The sequence below is a fragment of the Labeo rohita genome, chromosome 20, assembly GCF_022985175.1.
Source record: "Labeo rohita strain BAU-BD-2019 chromosome 20, IGBB_LRoh.1.0, whole genome shotgun sequence".
Lineage (NCBI taxonomy): Eukaryota > Metazoa > Chordata > Actinopteri > Cypriniformes > Cyprinidae > Labeo > Labeo rohita.
In genome coordinates this window covers 14,534,783-14,553,011 of record NC_066888.1, presented here as the reverse complement: position 1 = coordinate 14,553,011, position 18,229 = coordinate 14,534,783, and the positions used below count along the sequence as shown (strand labels likewise).

At 37.2% G+C, this 18,229-nt stretch overlaps 2 protein-coding genes across 2 annotated transcripts in view; one reads left to right on the top strand and one right to left on the bottom strand.

Moving 5' to 3' along the window:
- Window positions 1-4,621: 4,621 nt before the first annotated feature.
- rasl11b (RAS-like, family 11, member B) lies at window positions 4,622-7,655 on the top strand. The gene is made up of 4 exons (XM_051138753.1): window positions 4,622-4,919; window positions 5,017-5,073; window positions 5,181-5,257; window positions 6,367-7,655. The coding sequence occupies exons 1-4, from the start codon at window positions 4,808-4,810 to the stop codon at window positions 6,853-6,855; spliced, it is 735 nt and encodes a 244-aa protein (XP_050994710.1). The 5' UTR covers window positions 4,622-4,807; the 3' UTR covers window positions 6,856-7,655.
- Window positions 7,656-7,862: 207 nt separating this feature from the next.
- The window catches only part of scfd2 (sec1 family domain containing 2), a 162,469-nt gene continuing 152,102 nt past the window's right edge, over window positions 7,863-18,229 (bottom strand). Inside the window, exons 8-9 of the mRNA XM_051138752.1 lie at window positions 11,954-12,073; window positions 7,863-9,540 (exon numbers count right to left, since the gene is read on the bottom strand). Coding sequence (XP_050994709.1) covers window positions 9,448-9,540; window positions 11,954-12,073 — 213 coding nt within the window. The 3' untranslated portion in view covers window positions 7,863-9,447. The remainder of the gene's footprint in view (window positions 9,541-11,953; window positions 12,074-18,229) is intronic.

Here is an 18,229-nt window from a genome sequence, read left to right as displayed (position 1 = left end):
CATTTTAAAATATATTAAAATGGAAAACAGCTATTTCTATAGTAATAATATTTCACCATATCACTGTTTTTACTGCATTTTTGATCCTCTCTAAATTGTAAAGTCTCTATAATATTGCATACCTTCAATAAAAAAAAATCCTCATCCACCCAGCTCCAAATACCATCCGTCTCTTCTTTCCTCCACTGCATCTTCTTCTCCTTTCTCAGGACCTGGTTATCTTCTTGCCACCTAGGCCAAAATATCATTATGTTAAAATATGGCACAGAAATATTCAATTTGTTTTTGGCAAACAACAATAATAATGTTGCTATATGACCAAAATGAATACATTTACATGAATACCAGTTTCTTTTCAAATTCACTAAACAGATACCAGACGGCTTAAGTGACACACACTCATTTAGGTGGCTCTGATGTGGTGAACAGAACTGTGAAAAGTGTGTATTTGTGCATGTGAGTGTTAACGGCCCATAGCTTGCAAGGACCTGTTGAACGCAGACAAATCAACACCATCAGTTTCATATTTCAGCAAAGGCCTCCTGTCATCGTTCTTCTTATCATATATTCATACCAGCTCATAATCACACAGGGCCCACCGCCAGCATACCTGCACAGACTAACGCATGAGCGTGGACGAAAGACGGATGACGGATGACGGATTTCGAGAACGTTATCAGATGCAAAACAAGCCTTAGAAGATGTTAATTCTGTCATCATTTCCTCACCCTCATGTCCTTCAAAACCCGTATGACTGACTGACTTTCGTGCAACACAAATTGAGTTATTTATAGCAGATGTTCAAGTTGTTTTTTTCACATAGTGAAAGTGAATGATGACCACAGTTGTCAAGCATGATGGCCAGGCAAGATTAGTGAAGAACAACTAAAATTCCTCTTGAATGACCTAAGACTTGGGAAACTAGGAAATGATTATGAACTACTGTTGTGATGCTGTTATGGTGGTTTTACATCATTTTTTTGAGCTTAACACCTAGTTTACACTACCAGTCAAAAGTTTTTGAACAGTAAGATTTTTAATGTTTTTTTTAAGAAGTCTCTTCTGCTCACCAGGCATGCATTTATTTAATCTAAAATACAGCAAAAGCAGTAATATTTTTTATTATTTAAAATAACTGTGTTCTATTTGGATATATTTTAAAATGTAATTTATTCCTGTGATCAAAGCTTTTTTTGGGGGGAAAGAAATTATAGAAATTAATACTTTTATTTAGCAAGGACACTTTAAATTGATCAAAAGTGATTATAAAATGTCAGATAAATGCTGTTCTTCTGTACTTTCTATTCATCAAAGAAACTTAAAAAAAATTCTACTCAGCTGTTTTCAACATAATAATAATAAAATGTTTTTTTGAGCAGCAAATCAGAATATTAGAATGATTTCTGAAGGATCCTGTGTAAAATAAAATAAAAATTAAGATTTGAAATCACAGGAATATATATTTTAAAATATATTAAAATAGAAAAGAGTTATTTTTAAATAAAAAATATTTCAAAATTGTACTGTTTTTGCTGTACTTTGAATCATATAAATGCAGGCTTGGTCAGCAGAAGAGACTTTTTATTTAAACAAATATATATATATATAAATTTTACTGTTCAAAAACTTTTGACTGGTAGTATTTTTAGTTTTCAATATTAGTTTTAGTGATTTTAGTGATTCAGCTTAAATTAAGCTATACTTTAATTTTCACTCTAGTTTACTCATTTTTTATTACGTTTTCCATCTACTTTTAATATTTTATTCCAGACTTATTTCCATTATTTAAAAAAAATACTTTTAATACTTTAGTTTTAGTTTTAATTAACAATAACCCATAAGAGTGAGTAAATGACAGAATTTCATTTTTAGACAAGCTATTCGTTTAAATCATCTTTTCTTTTAACAATACACGCTTAGTCAGTCAATGAGATTTAGTAGGTGAGAGACCAAAATATTAATTATAGCACGCAGATGAATGCATGTTCAAAAAGCAGGTTAGACTTTGATCTTCTAAACCTGATGAGACGAAACCCTCCAAACGCGACAGCACAATGACATTAAACATGAACATTGTAAGATCAAACATTAGGAAGACTTCAGAGAGAAAAGCACTTACGCAATGTGTTAATTACTCTCATGAAGTCTGACATGAACAGTTCATGCACACAAAAACACATGCTATAGTAATAACTGTCTGAGTACAGTACACTCAGATTGGCTTCAGCATTCTGTAAGGTGTTGGGAGGAGGGTCAGTAGGTTCTTTGAGATGTCAGTAAGCATCCCCCAAAGACACACACTCCCCCCAACTACTATTGAGGGACCAAGACAAGTCAGAACATGCTGAAGACACCAAAACACACCCCCACACACACTCCAACATCTTACTGTGATGCTCAAGCACTTAAACACACACTATACCACAAGCAATGTAGAGAGTCTTCTTTTTAGCTGAACTATTCCTTCAATGTTTGCCATCAGCTGAACACTAAATAGAGCTGTTCGGTCCTGACGTCAATTCGTAGGCAAATCTGAAAGGATAACTCGACCTGGGTTTACTCAGGAATTTCGAATACGGTTTTAAAATACCATTTTGTGGTATTTGTACACGAGGCCTGTGTATAATTTATTTTGTAGAACAAAACGTGAAAGTCTCACATTAACTACTGACCTTAATATACTCATAAATCGAAAACCACTACTCCCAAAATCTGTTTGAGATTCCTGAGGGAACTCCTGTGCTCAGAAGTGGTAATTTTCTTACAGGCTGTAAAAGAACAGGATCATTGAATGTGTGTGAGTCTGTTATCTGGCTGAGCTTCTGGATGAAGAAAGAAAACACTCCCTTGACTAAGCAAGCACAGATCCTTTGGCTGTACACTGAGTCTCATAACTGTGCGTCATGTAAACACTGGATGAACATGTCAAACATTTTGAATTATATTGGTTAATGGTCAGTCTATATACAGTGAGCTAGCACAACAAGCTCTGAATCATCATAGAAATATGCTGTTTCACAGAATTGAGGAAAATTTAGGAAAACAAAGAGAAAATAAAACTGAAAGCATAACAGAACCAGCCCAACACAATAGCATGCATGGAAATTCTTCTGTGACATGGGAAATAAAATATGCAAGTGACAACTGGTTAATTTCATAAGCGTATTCAATGCATATTCAATGCTGACTGATGTCCTGCTGAAAGTTTACTTTCATGGTATTATATTTTGTTATTTTATTACCTTTGCAGAAATGTTTTTATTTTTTATGTATTAATTTTACTTCATTTATTTTTATTTCTCTGTCAATGCTTACTGTGCTTTGACATAAAACTATCAGTGCAATAAACCGCATGAAATGTAAAAAATAGAGTGTTTTCACGACACAATCAATCGGCCATATTGGTGGCATTGAACGTAAACAATCGGATAAAACCGAATAGAATAAAACATACATATTTTGCTGATCATTTCTGCTGAAAACGGTCAATGATCGTCATGTTTTGGGCTGTACTAATCGGTCGGACCAAGAAAAACATTTGGAGTACTACAGACTGCCAAAAGTTATAACAAATCCAGGAGAAGAGTGCAAAAAACTGTCTGAGGAGCAAAAGGCATGTGTGGTTGGCCAAACTCAACCAGGAAAAGAATCTTAACAAAATTCATGTTTGTTCTTATCATTTCAGGTCAGGTAGGTGAAATATTAGGCTAATATCTATATAAATACTGCTTGTATGTATCTTCACCACCTATTAACTTTAGTTTGTCAACATATTGTCAAAAATATAGTCCTTCTCTATATAATTTAGCAGCTTCCACACGTTTTTTCTGCGGTGTAGACAGCATAAATTAGCAGAACAACTTATTCAGTAGTACATTAAAGCTGTTGTTTACATACGAGTAACGTTATTGCCAATATGGTCGCGCATCCGGTTTACTGACCAAACCATGCAAAGTGCAAACCCTCTATTGATTTTTTTTTTTTTTTTTTTTGAGTGTGCATTTAATATTACATAAGTGCATACACTATTTGTTATTTATATGCTTCATCCTAAAAATCAGATTTAGAGAGAGAGAGAGAGAGAGAGAGAGAGAGAGAGAGATGAGAGATGTATTTATTTATTTACAGGTCCTGAGGCGACTCTTTGGGGATTCTGATCAATGGCTTATTTTCATTGCCTTGGCTAAAGAAAAAACACTTTGCAAGTGACACATTAAGCGCTTAGAGATCATCTAGACTAGATAACATTCTCATTACACGCGTTTGAAGTCACTCATTTACAACTGACCGATAGCAATCACAGCACTAAGCTCCATTCAAAACCTCTATTTTAAATAATTTCTACAAGCTAGTCGACTAGTTCTGTAAAACAACATCTTATTTTACTTTGCAGCGACTGACAAGGGTAGGTTTTTCCGAAGCGACTGTCATTTACTCGGGTGAACCCACCTTTCTTTCTCTCTCCCTCTTTTTATTCGGTAATAAACAGCTCGAGCATACGCGTGAAGCGTTGGGCGGGGCGAGGCGATGTGACCGTTGTCTGCAGTAGCCAATCAGAGCCAAGCGCTTCTGTGGCTGTATAAATAAACCCAAGCGCCCTTCTCGGCTCAGTAAACCAAGTTACAGTCTTGGTGTTTTGAACTAGGATAAGGAGTTTGGAAATATTCACCGACTTTATCACTCAAAGACAACATCTGCGTGTGTGCCGTTGGCTGACTTCGATTCTGACATTGCTTTTACGGCGTCTGTGGATATTTTGTCCTAGTTTCCCATCGTAGGCTGTGGATAGTATCTTTCTTTTGTCAGAATGCGTCTGATCCAAAACATGTCTACCATTGCGGAGTACCCAAGCGCTGAATGCCCGTCCAACCGGGTCATTAAGATCGCAGTCATCGGCGGCAGTGGAGTTGGGAAAACCGGTACGTTCGTGTCGTGATATTGCACCTAATAATTTCTTGTGCATTAGTGTTTTATGCCATAAATATATTTATGCATTTCTTGTCTATTCCTATGCAGCGTTGGTGGTTCGTTTCCTCACTAAGCGGTTTATTGGTGACTACGAGAGAAACGTCGGTAAGTTTGTTTTTCGTCTTTCCAAAACAACTGATTTTAGTAACCGTCGTCAGTAACTCATTGGTGATGTTGTCAAATATACTCAAGTCTGCACTGTTGCATTACAGGCAACCTGTACAACAGAGAAGTGCAGATAGATGGAGAACAAGTGGCCATTCAAGTTCAAGACACACCTGGAGTTGAAGTAAGTAACGTTATGCGATTGTATATCACATTTGTTACTGTCATGTGCTCTCGAAGCATCTTTCCCACGCTGCTTCTTCACGGGTGAGAAGTGTAGAAAGAGCGCATACCTTCGCCTTTGTCTTTTAACGCTTCTTTTGTGTTTCTCCGGGTTGTGTTTAACACTTGGGGTTAACTGGCCAGCGGGAAGCCTGCTGTTGCACTCCTATATGGGGGCAGCTTGAGGAAAAGCGCGACGTATTTCAGTGAATCGGTTCTTTCGAACAGTTCGTTTCACAGATGATTCAGCGGTTATTTACGGCTTCGCGTGGCATCTTTGCGTGGTATAACAAGCTCCAAAACGTTTACATAAAGTGTAACACTACATTTAATGTAATGTTTTCCCCTGAAAGTGCTATTGATAAGGGCGTTTATTGTAATTTCACGGGTACCGATTTGATACAGCTCATACAAACAAGTAATTTAGAAGCTAAATGAACAATTGTAAAATTTGACAGATAAAATGTATATATTAAAACCAACTGATTTTTTTAAAAAAATGTTAAAACTAATTCAGGTTGAGTTTCGAACGAACCGTTGATCGGTTTTGTGAGCCGGTTCGATAAAAAGATCCGATTCCAAAGAATGATTCGCCGCAGCGCTGTGGGATATTTGTAGCAGCGGTTGGGAGGTTTTGCTGCTTCAGCAGTGCACAGCGGGTTTAGGGATATGAATAAGCAGTTCGGAACAGTTACAGTAGACCAGCCCAACTAAATGATCCCTCTGCTTTCAAAATTAGAGAATGGCTTTTAATTCAATTACAGGCCACTTCTTTCAAGATGTCTTTAGTCAGATATTTTAGTGCCAAGTTTGGCATGCAAGGCTCATTTCCTAAAGCAGGCAGTCGTCCAAAACCGCAGAATGCCTTTTCTTTTCGGACTAGGGTGAAAGACTCTGTAAGTCTAGCCGACTAAATCTCCCCAGTTTTGTGTAACGACAATCACAGCCAACTGCAAATGATACTTTTCCAGCTTCTCAGTCAGCATTGCTATACACTAAATCCCCCACAGAGCTCACACTATTCAGTAATTGAGTTGCATAACTGACAAATGTCTGTATTTTTTTTTTCAGGTGAATGCTAATGGATTGAGCTGCACTGACCAGGTATCTCGCTCCATCCAGTGGGCGGACGCGGTCGTTATGGTCTATTCCGTCACCGACTGCCGAAGCTTTGATCTCATCGGCCAGCTCCACCAGCTTGTTGTCCGCACCCACACGGATAGGTCCTTGCCAATCATCATGGTGGCCAACAAAGCTGATCTCCTGCACGTAAGGCACGTAGATGCTCAAGAAGGTCCCCTGTTGGCCTCAGCGCTGAGCTGCTCCTTCTACGAGGTGTCCGCCAGTGAAGACTACAACCAGGTCCATGGTGCCTTCCACAGACTGTGTGTAGATCTGGCCAAGCAGCAGCCTCAGACCCCCGTCAATGCAGCTTCATCTGGAACAGAGAAGAAAAGATCTCCCCTCATCCCCCGCCCCAAATCCCCCAACATGCAGGACCTGAAGAGGCGCTTCAAACAGGTGCTCTCCGCCAAGGTCCGGACCGTCACTTCGGTGTGAAAAGGGTTCGAATAGTAGTAGGAGAAGCAGAAAAAAGTGAGAGCGGAAGCTCTAAGGAGAGGAGAAGATCTCTCTGAATGTATAGGTCTTGCTCCTTGGAAGTTCCTGAGATCTGTTGATCAGCAGACCGGTTCCAAACAGAGGCCCCTGAAAGTAGACCTCTGATTGCGTCATGGTCGCTGAAAAACAAACAAACAGAGTCTGGTGAAGTCTTACATTTTCACTTGACTGCTCCAGTGCTGGTGGACACTTGTGTTGCTGTCACTTATATCCATGTGGACACAGCAGGATTCTGGGAGACGTGGTCGTAGCGACTTAAAAGAGGGACAGTGCAAAGACTGAAAACGGACTGGAAACACACTATTATTAACACACTGCCTTACCTGTGAACTTAAGACACGTTCTCCTGGCAACAAAGATTGTTAAGGCTGCGAAACAGACTATTTTAAGAATTGCTTTTCTGAAAGGCATGGGAGAGAGAGTGAGGTTTTTGTTCCTTCTTGTGGTCAAGGCTTTTACGGTCTGAATGCAGGCATTGTTAAAGGACAAGGCACTCAAGCTAAGCGTATAAAAAGAGAGAGAGTGTGTGTGTATCTCTTACAGTCCTACTCTTGTGTACAAGGCCAGAATGTTTCTCCTGGTTTTGTATAACTGTGCTTTGTGCCACTTTTCTATAGTGGAGTAGAAGAAATTTTTCTTGTGTAAATGCACTTTAAAAAAGCCAAAGGGCTAAAGCTCAGAGTTATTTATTTATGTTATTTGATTGTGATTGGAAATAAAGAGATGTTTTTACAAAAATACATTATGTCTGAATGTTTAAGCACACTGTCAACCCAATCATTTCATACAACTCATTCATTGTTTAAACTGAGCTGCAAATATAAAGTTTCAATTTTGAATTTTCAACAACAACAACAACAGTTTTCATCATTGATAATAAGAATGTTTCTTAAACAGCAAATCAGCATATAAAATTATTCCTGAAGGATCATGTGACACTGAAGACTGGAGTAATGATGCTGCAAATAATGATGCTTTGCATCACAGGAATCAATTACAATTTTAAATTTGTTATATATATTATAACGTACCAGTCATAAGGGTCATTTTTTTAAAAATCTACACATCGGAAACCTAAATAAATAAGCTTTCCATTGATGAACGGTTTAAGATACAACTATTTGAATATCTGGAATCTGAGGGTGCAAAAAAATCAAAATATTGAAAAAATCACCTCTAAAGTTGTCCAAATGAAGTTCTTAGCAATGTATATTACTAATCAAAAATTAAGTTTTGATATATTTACGGTAGGAAATTCACAAAATATCTAAATAAAACATGATCTTTACTTAATATCCTAATGAATTTTGGAATAATCGATCATTTTGACCCACACAGTGTATTGTTGGCTATTGTTACAAATATACCCATGCTACTTACAACTGGTTTTGTGGTCCAGTGTCACAGATGTAATCATTTTTCACAATATTACCTTTTTTGGATCACATAAAAGCAAATATAAGAGACTTATTTTAAAAACACTGAAGTCTTAGTAGTGTATATAAAACAAGCATTCTTAGTTTGTTTTACTATATAGTTTTAATGCTGACGTTTTCCACATGGTAAACAGTCAATAAAACAACCAACACCCTAAATATACATTTAACAAGTCAAATGTTCATATATATGGATAAACGTGTAAAAACCCCCCCCTGAATTTAGAGGAACGTAACTGATTTCAGGTGTTTTAGCACCTTTGTCAGACACCTGCTGGGGTAATAGTTTTTGGCAAATGTGAAACACAAATTCAAATCTCATAAGAGTTAGAAATATGCACATAAAAGCATGACGATTACGGTGTGTTACATTTTGAGGAACAGGAATGTTTTTACTGACAAAACGTCTTTTTAGAAACACATCATTCTAAAGTTTTAAAAAGTTAGGGTTAGATTTATCTTTGATAATTAGTTTTTTATACTTAGCTTTGTTATATAAAAACATCTGAGGTGTATAGTATGCCCCTTTTATTGATGGCTAAGTAAATGTGTGTAAGAGAAAGTGAAGGCAGAACAGAAAGGGCTGCTCTAAAGGATGTCGCCACCCTTTTTGACCTCTGCCCTTTTCCCATCTGTCACTCCTCCAACAGCCCAGAAGTGAGTGAAGGATGAAGAGGGAAGCTCTTGTGAGAATCAACACATGGCTGATTGTAAGAACTGAACTGGAGAATGTGCTGTATCTGCCAACAGCATGAAGAAACAGAGTGAAATGTGACTCTAGAAATTTACACGCTGCACTGTTTTTGCAAAAATTAACTGTACACACATGAGCATAAGGCCAACAAAGATTTTATTTTAAAGGGAAAAAATGGAGGGACTTGAAGGGAAAATGATTAGATAGCGTCTTTGGTCACATACAACAAAATGTGAAAATATTGGAATGGGATGTTGTGGTATTTAAAAGGAACAGAAGCATGTTCTGTATATTCCTTAAACCATGATTTTTTTGATCAGATACCTCTGAAACTCAGACCAAAGGCAAACAATGTCGGAAAGCACTGGCTTAAACACCCAGATTTGTGTGTGTTTAGTCCCTTCACACTCCAATGTCAGGTTTGAGCCTGTCAGCGCTAAAGAGTAAGTGTGGGACATCGGAAGGTCTCAGCAGCCTAGTGGACATTACGAGTACCTGAGAAAAGAAAAATGATATAGATTAGACAGTTCACACACACACACACACACACACACACATTTGTTTTTGTGAATTGTGGGGACCTTCCATAGACTTCTATAGTTTTTATACTGACTAAACGATATTGTCTATCTCCTAACCCAACCCTAACCCTAAATCTTCCCCTTACAGAAAACATGTTTGCATTGTTACATTTTCAGATAAACATTATTTACTATTTTTAATCATTTTTTTACATTGTCAAAAATTTAGGTTTTACTATCCTTGTGGGGACATTTGGTCCCCACAATGTAGCAAGAACAAGTACACAAACACACACACACATGTTGTGTTTCCATGTTTTATGGGGACATTCCATAGGCGTAATGGTTTTTATACTGTACAAACTGTATATTCTATCGCCCTACACCTACCCTACACCTAAACCTAGCCCTCACAGGAGATGGTACACACTTTTAGTTTCTGGAAAAAAAAAAAAAAAAAAACTCATTCTGCATGAAAAACTCATTCTCATTCTGATTTATAAGCCTGTTTCCTCATGGGGACCTAAAAAACGTCTCCAAAAGGATAGTAATACCAGTACATTTTGACCTTGTGGGGACATTTGGTCCTCATAATGTGATAAATACCATGTACACAAACACACACACATGCTGGGTTGGGACATTCCTTAGGAAATCTGCATTTTTTTTAGCCCTTTACCCTAACTCTACCGCTAATCCTAGCCCTCACACAAAACTTTCTGCAGATTTTAATCTTTTTTTAGATTTTCAAAAAGCTTCATTCTGTATGATTAATAAGCTTGTTTTCTAATAGGGATCAAAAAGTGCAAGGATTTTGAATATTGCTATCTTTTTGTGGACATTCTGTCCCCACAACGTAGGGTATACCTGAACCACACATCCACAAACACACATTTGTGTTAATTTGATCAAAAATATAGTGAAACAGTAATATTGTAAAATATTATTATTGTTAAGGGAAAGTAATATTATTATTACTTTCCCTTAACGCAACAAAAACAGTTAACCTATCAAAATAAACCATGTAACCTATTTAATAAAGGTGTATCAATGCACATTCCCCGCCAGTCCTGTGTAAACTACGGCACGCAAAGTTTTATTTATTTATTTTTTAGCAATGCAGTCTTAAGTAGCTGCTCACTTAAACTTTCTTTTTTATTTCAATCTGCTCAGTCTTGGTGATGTCAGTACCCTAAACCATCTTATATCATCTTAGACCAGCCCGACCTTACACATTACATAATCACGTTGAAAAGGCCATGCGTGACGTAGGCATAAATACCGACCCAGTGTTTACAAAGCGAACGAAGAAAGTCAAAGAAAGTCAAATGCCCTTTACAAAAAAAGACATGAACATCTTGGATGACAAGGAGGTGAGTAAATTTTCAGGACATTTTATTTATTCTGGGAGTGAACGTCCCCTTTAAAAACAAATCACGTTGTTGGTTGTTTCACATATCTGTCAGCTAGTCTCTTCCTGTTTATGTGTGCAAGTTTGGGCCATAATAAACTGCCAAGCGGACCAGACTAGATGCAACAGCCAAAAGTCTGGCTCGGCAAAATTATTAGCTTGTGTGTTATTAACCAGATCCTGAAGATGAATAGAACAGCATATTACTGCACCTGCTGACGCATGTGCTGAGGTAAGTACATGCTTTGTATTCTCTGATGGAAAGATGAAGATCATTTGGCTCGTCTGAGAACTTCATTTAGAAAATCACTTCAAAAGGGCTTCACAGAACCCTCACTATGAGTCTCTCCCCTGGCTGTCTTGTTAGTCAAGTTTGGTGCACCATCATTTAGTATATGACACTCTAAATTCCCAGCTGTGTGTCTCTGTTGAACACTAGCGCAGCAGCTGTGGGTTTGGGTCAGGCTACTTGTGGGCTTTCTATTCTATAAGGCTCTGCTCTGTGCATTCATTATGTTTGATTTATTCACAACATGAAACTTTGATCAACAAAACCCCTTTTATTCTGACTCGACCCAGTTACATCTCTATTCATTTACGCACATAAGTGCAGACACGCACACACACTCCTATCATGCCTGAGTAAATGATACAGAAAAAAGCGGAGAGCCACAGAGAAAAACAGAGGGAGAAAGAGAGAGATGGGGTACATTCATTTATTTGAAATATGTGCTGTCAAATCGATTAATCGCGATTAATCACATCCAAAATAAAAGTTTGTGTTTACATAATATATGTGTGTACTGTGTATATAATATACTCACATACTTGTATATATTTACTAAATATATGTAATTTATTTATAATATAAATTATATATAAATATTTTATTTTGGATGCAATTAATGGTGATTAATCGATTTGACAGCGCTATTTGAAATAGTTTTGTAACATTAGAAATTATTTGATGTCCCACCTGAGTGCCTGATTTATGATTGGAGACAACTTCACGAATAAGGCGGAGCTCTGATGGTGTGACTCCGCCCACCAGGAAGAGAAACAAGAGTGGATGATCACTTGGGTGTGGTCGGGTGACCTGCAGAGAAATAAGAAACATCAAAAGGTGATAAACAGGGAACATATGCAGAAACTAATCAATAACCCCAGTTTCACTTTGCTTTTTGTTTTCAGATGTGAATTTGTGAATCAGCCAATTTGCAAATCCTCAACTAATACAAACACTCACTTGTTGGTATAAAAAGATTTCCTGGTCTCAATGGCTTTGGGTCAAACTTCAATTGTTGAGCATAAAGAGGTTAAAGATCTTTGGAATTAGCATATAAACAATCAGTTCTGATGTCTCTATCATTTATCATACTCTCTGTAATTTAAAGTCAATCTGAGGTTGACCTGTCTATTTAGTCTTTTTCCCTTTAATATTTTTGGTGGTGCTGCCTTAACTGGGATGAATATAGAGACAAAATGTCTCAGAAAGGATTCTGGCTTACTGGCAGTGTGCTGTGCGAGTAGCGTGTGAGACTGTCAGGACAGTAAAACCTTTTTGTGAAGCTGTTTCTCTAAATTCATTTCCTTGGAAGGACCGCAGCTACAGCCATCAAAACACTGGTTTTGTAACAAATTCGCCACCTTGAACAATTCAATTCAAGACAATTACTGTCAGGAAATAGGCTGCTATGAGCAATGTCCCAGTTACTATACATAATCAGTATGTGAAACTAAACTAAACTAAACTAAACTAAACTAAACTAAACTAAAATAAAATGCCTATTTTAAAATGCCATCAAATTTTAAATAAAAAAAAAATGTAAAAAGATTCATTGGCTTTAAAAATGCAAATGAAGGCAATTACTGCCAGGAAACTGTGAGCAATGTAAAATTAATAAAATAAAATAATATTAAATAATAAAACAAAATAAAATATAAAGTAAAATGTATTAAATAAAATATATTTGATGAATATCTGTCAGTGATTTTTAAATTTTTTTTTTCAGCATTTCATGTCATGTTCACTGTGTTTTAAAATGCCATCAAAATGCTGATTTTGTAACATATTCAGTGGCTTCAACAACATAAATTAAGACAATTACTGCCAGGAAACTGCAAGCAATGTCCTAGTTACTATTCATAATAAGCATTTCAAAATAAAATAAAATAAAATAAAAATAGCCAATTTATTTGATGAATATCTGTCAGTGACCCGACTTTTTTTAAATTTTTTTTTTTTATTATTGGTCTATACATGTGCAGAAGGAGGTCTATGGCTGTTGTCTTGTCTCTCATTTTTTTTCAGCATCTCATGTCATGTTTGCTGTGTCTTTAAAATGCCATCAAAACGCTGCTTTGTAACACATTCACTAGCTTTAACAATACAAAATAACATAATTACTACCAGAAAACGGCAAGCAATGTCTCGTTACTATACGTAATCAGTATGCCAAAATAAAATTAAATAAAATAATACAAAATAATAAAATACAATTATTAAATAAAATAATCTAAAAAATAAAATAATAAAATAAATAGCCTATTTATTTGATGAATATCTGTCAGTGACCCAATTTCTTTTTTTTTAATTATTGGTCTATACATGTGCAGATGTAGGTCAATATCTGTTACCTTTTCTCTCATTTTTTTTTCAGCATCTCACATCATGTTCGCTGTGTTTTTAAACGCCATCAAAATGTGATTTTGTAACACATTCATTGGCTTCAACAACACAAATTAAGACAATTACTGCCAGGAAACTGCAAGCAATGTCCCAGTTACTAGTTACAAGTTACAATGTCCCAGTTACAAACTGTAATTAGAGTATGTCAAAATAAAATAAAATAAAATAAAAAGCCTACTTTTAAACTGGAATGTCCCAGTTACTTTACATAAGCAGTATGTCAAAATATAAATAAATAAATAAACACACAAATAAATAAATAAACCTATTATAAACTGGCATACATTTTTTTAAATGCCATCAATATACTGATTTTGTAACACAACCACTGGCTTCAACAATACAAATTAAGATAATTACTGCCAGGAAACTGCGGGCAATGTTCTTGTTATGATGCATAACCAGTATGTCAAAATAAAATAATAAAAAATAAAAGTAGCCTACATATTGGTTAATGTTAAAAAAAATCAGACACTGTGTTCTGGCTCATTCTATCGCCTGCTGTTCAGCTGTTTTTTTTTTTTTTTTTCATGAGACACAATAACGTGAGTCATGTGAATGTCCCCTAAGAAACATGTGATGACAGTAATCCATCGTAATTACATGGGGCATCCCTAAGTCAGACAAGTCAATTATACAATTCTGCCCATCCCTGGTAAATGTGTGTTTGTATTGTGTAATTCAGAGTTCAGCTGGAGGCCTAGATCAAGACTGAACACTTCCACAATCACAGTAGGAGCTTAACATTTAGAAGACACACATATACACACATGGCACCTGTACACAATTTTATTTGGACACAAGCACGCTGTTGCGCACATGCGGATGCTCTGTTTGAGGCGCACAGGCACATGTGGTACTGCTGAACATGTCTGGTCAGATGGACAGAGTGCTGGCCTTCGATTGGCTGAAAGAAAATGCGAGTCATGAATAATAATCAGACAATTAGGGATGCACACCCAGGAGGGTGGATGTCAGAAGCAGGGCTGTGCTGCCACGTGCAACTCTGGACCCTAAACCGGCATGGACAAACATGTGTAACGCAGACAGACTGAATAGATTATAACAGACTGATGAAGAGAATAAAAAAATAAAATGCTGTTCCTTTGGGAAAGTATGCAAAAGTGATTGGCTCACATGTGAATGGTTTTATTGTAATCGTGTGTACAGAGCACAGAAAAGATAAAAAGAGAGACCTTGTTAATTCTTGGAGGCTTCTTCAGTCTTTCATTTCATTAACTATACTGTCAACTATCCACACACTCCAGACGCACGTGCCTGTTAAATGGACGACACCAGCATGTGAATCTAGAAGAGTATGTCCAGCCATGTGTGCTGCACACAAGTGCATTATTAGGCAATACCATACATACTTGTGTTATCAGGTAATGCATACTACATATACTTGCAAAGTGAATAACAACAGCATGAAAACACAAGGACAGCCTCATACACGCATCCCAGAGGGGGCAAGCACACAGCAGGCCATGTGTATCAGTATAAACGTGTCTGCGCACATTTTAAAAACAACAAAGAGAGAAAAAGGATGATTTTTGGAAAGAAACACCGTCTGATTAACATATTATTAATCATCCAAATAAAGTCACATACCCTGTGCACACAACCGGAAAAATTAAATAATGCAAACAGTGACACAGAATGTTTACAGACTTCCAAAGTGGTGAATGGATAATCATGTCAATTTTATTTGTATTGTGCATTTCACAATACACCATCTCCATCCACTTTCATTTATCACTCTGACCTCACTCCTTTTTTCTCAGCTGACAATCTCTGTTCAGAACAAATTTATCTCTCCGTCACATTTCATCTTATATTACTGGTATACATATATATGGACACCATATATATTATATATATATAAATATATATTCAGTAAACACACTCACACAAGCACACATACACTGACCAAAATTATAAACGCAACACTTTTGTTTTTGCCCCCATTTTTCATGAGCTGAACTCATCTAAGATCTAAGACTTTTTCTGTGTACACAAAAGGCTTATTTCTCTCAAATAGTGCTCACAAATCTGTCTAAATCTGTGTTAGTGAGCACTTCTCCTTTGCCGAGATAATCCATCCACCTCACAGTTGTGGCATATCAAGATGCTGATTAGACAGCATGATTATTGCACAGGTGTGCCTTAGGCTGGCCACAATAAAAGGCCACTCCAAAATATGCAGTTTTATTGTATTGGGGGGGGGGGTCCGAAAACCAGTCAGTACCTGGTGTGACCACCATTTGCCTCACGCAGTGCCACTCATCTTCTTCGCATAGAGTTGATCAGGTTGTTAATTGTTTGCCTCCGTGCAAAGTTGCTGGTGAGTATGTCCGGTGAGTACGCTGGCCATGCAAGAACCGGGATGTTTTCAGCTTCCAGGAATTCTGTACAGATCCTTGCAACATGGGGCTGTGCATTATCATGTTGGAACATGAGGTGATGGTCGTGGATGAATGGCACCACAATGGGCCTCAGGATCTCCTCACGGTATCTATGTGCATTCAAAATGCCATCAATAAAATGCACCTGTGTTCGTTGTCCATAACATACGCCTGCCCATACCATAACCCCACCGCCACCAGATGGCAGACAGCGTGTATGGCGTCGTGTGGGTGAGCGGCTTGTTGATGTCAAGATTGTGGATTGAGTGGCCCCTCAATCCACAATGTTGACATCAACAAGCCGCTCACCCACACAACGCCATACACGCTGTCTGCCATCTGCCCTGTACAGTGAAAACCGGGATTCATCCGTGAAGAGAACACCTCTCCAAAGTGCCAGACGCCATTGAATGTGAGCATTTGCCCACTCAGGTTGGTTACAACGACGAACTGCAGTCAGGTCGAGACCCCGATGAGGACGATGAGCATGCAGATGAGCTTCCCTGAGACGGCTTCTGACAGTTTGTGCAGAAATTCTTTGGTTATGCAAATCGATTGTTGCAGCAGCTGTCCGGGTGGCTGTTCTCAGACGATCTTGGAGGTGAAGATGTTGGATGTGGAGGTCCTGTGCTGGTGTGGTTACACGTGGTCTGTGGGTGTGAGGCTGGTTGGATGTACTGCCAAATTCTCTGAAACACCTTTGGAGACGGCTTTGGTAGAGAAATGAATATTCAATTCACGGGCAACAGCTCTGGTGGACATTCCTGCAGTCAGCATGCCAATTGCACGCTCCCTCAAAACTTGCGACATCTGTGGCATTGTGCTGTGTGATAAAACTGCACATTTTAGAGTGGCCTTTTATTGTGGCCAGCCTAAGGCACACCTGTGCAAATATCATGCTGTCTAATCAGCATCTTGATATGCCACACCTGTGAGGTGGATGGATTATCTCGGCAAAGGAGAAGTGCTCACTAACACAGATTTAGACAGATTTGTGAACAATATTTGAGAGAAATAGGCTTAGATCTTTGAGTTCAGCTCATGAAAAATGGGGGCAAAAACAAAAGTATTGCGTTTATAATTTTGGTCAGTGTATAAACACATATTCAGTAAACACACTCACACAAGCACACATAATTATGTGTGTTATGTGCCAGTTAGCAGTTTATGATACTTTGGTGCTACACTAAAATAGATACAGTTAATGAAGCCTTTGGACTACAAGCACAATTGGTCTTATTTGGAAGTATACACCTGGTATTTTGTCGTCAGCAAATCAGAATTTATGAGAAGTAGTCATAAAAGGCTTTGTTGATATTTAATGGTTCAGAAATAATTTTCATAAAGCATTTAAAAAAAAAGTTACAAGTCTGGCCTTGTTCAAGTTTAAATCTGTGGATGATATTTCTAAATCTCTGGAAAATATTTCTTAAGACCATGCAATGTGATTTTATTTAGAGGAGAATGATGTTTTTTTTTTTATTTATTTATTTATTTATTTATTTTTTTTTACAAAAAACTGCATTTAAAAACAAAGATTACGTCAAGTTAAAAATCATACAAAAAACCTCAATCGTCAGTTAAGGCAAGCAAGGTCACGTCAGGAGGATATTATTGAGTATATTTTTACTACTCTGAATTTAAAAAAAATGTGGAATACTATGAAGTTTGTTACAAATATGGAAATGCAAATGAGCTGAATGATTTTTACCTAAAAGGATTTGTTTGAAAGAAATGTAATTTAATTGTACTTTTTTTTTTAATACGATGTGGATACTAGACTGGAGGTAGACAGTTCCCAAGTGCAGTTATTGTTCCGTCAGTTACGTACAAAGAAATCTAAAGGTCCTGATGGGATTTTTGCCCGCCTTTTAAAAAAATGTGCAGAAGAACTTACTCCAGTTTGGTGTATATATAGAGTTCCAGCACTTTGGGAAAAATCGGTGATTACCCCAATCCCAAAGGAATTACATCCATCTGAGAACAATGATTATAGACCTGTAATGATAACTTTGATTGTTATGAAATGTTTTGAAAAATTTATGGTGACAGATAGATGCATGGCAGTTTGATGCAGTAGGAGGTATCACTCATTTAGTCCTGAAGCATTTGGAGGACACTAGGGCATATGCACGCCTTATTTTTATTGATTTTAATT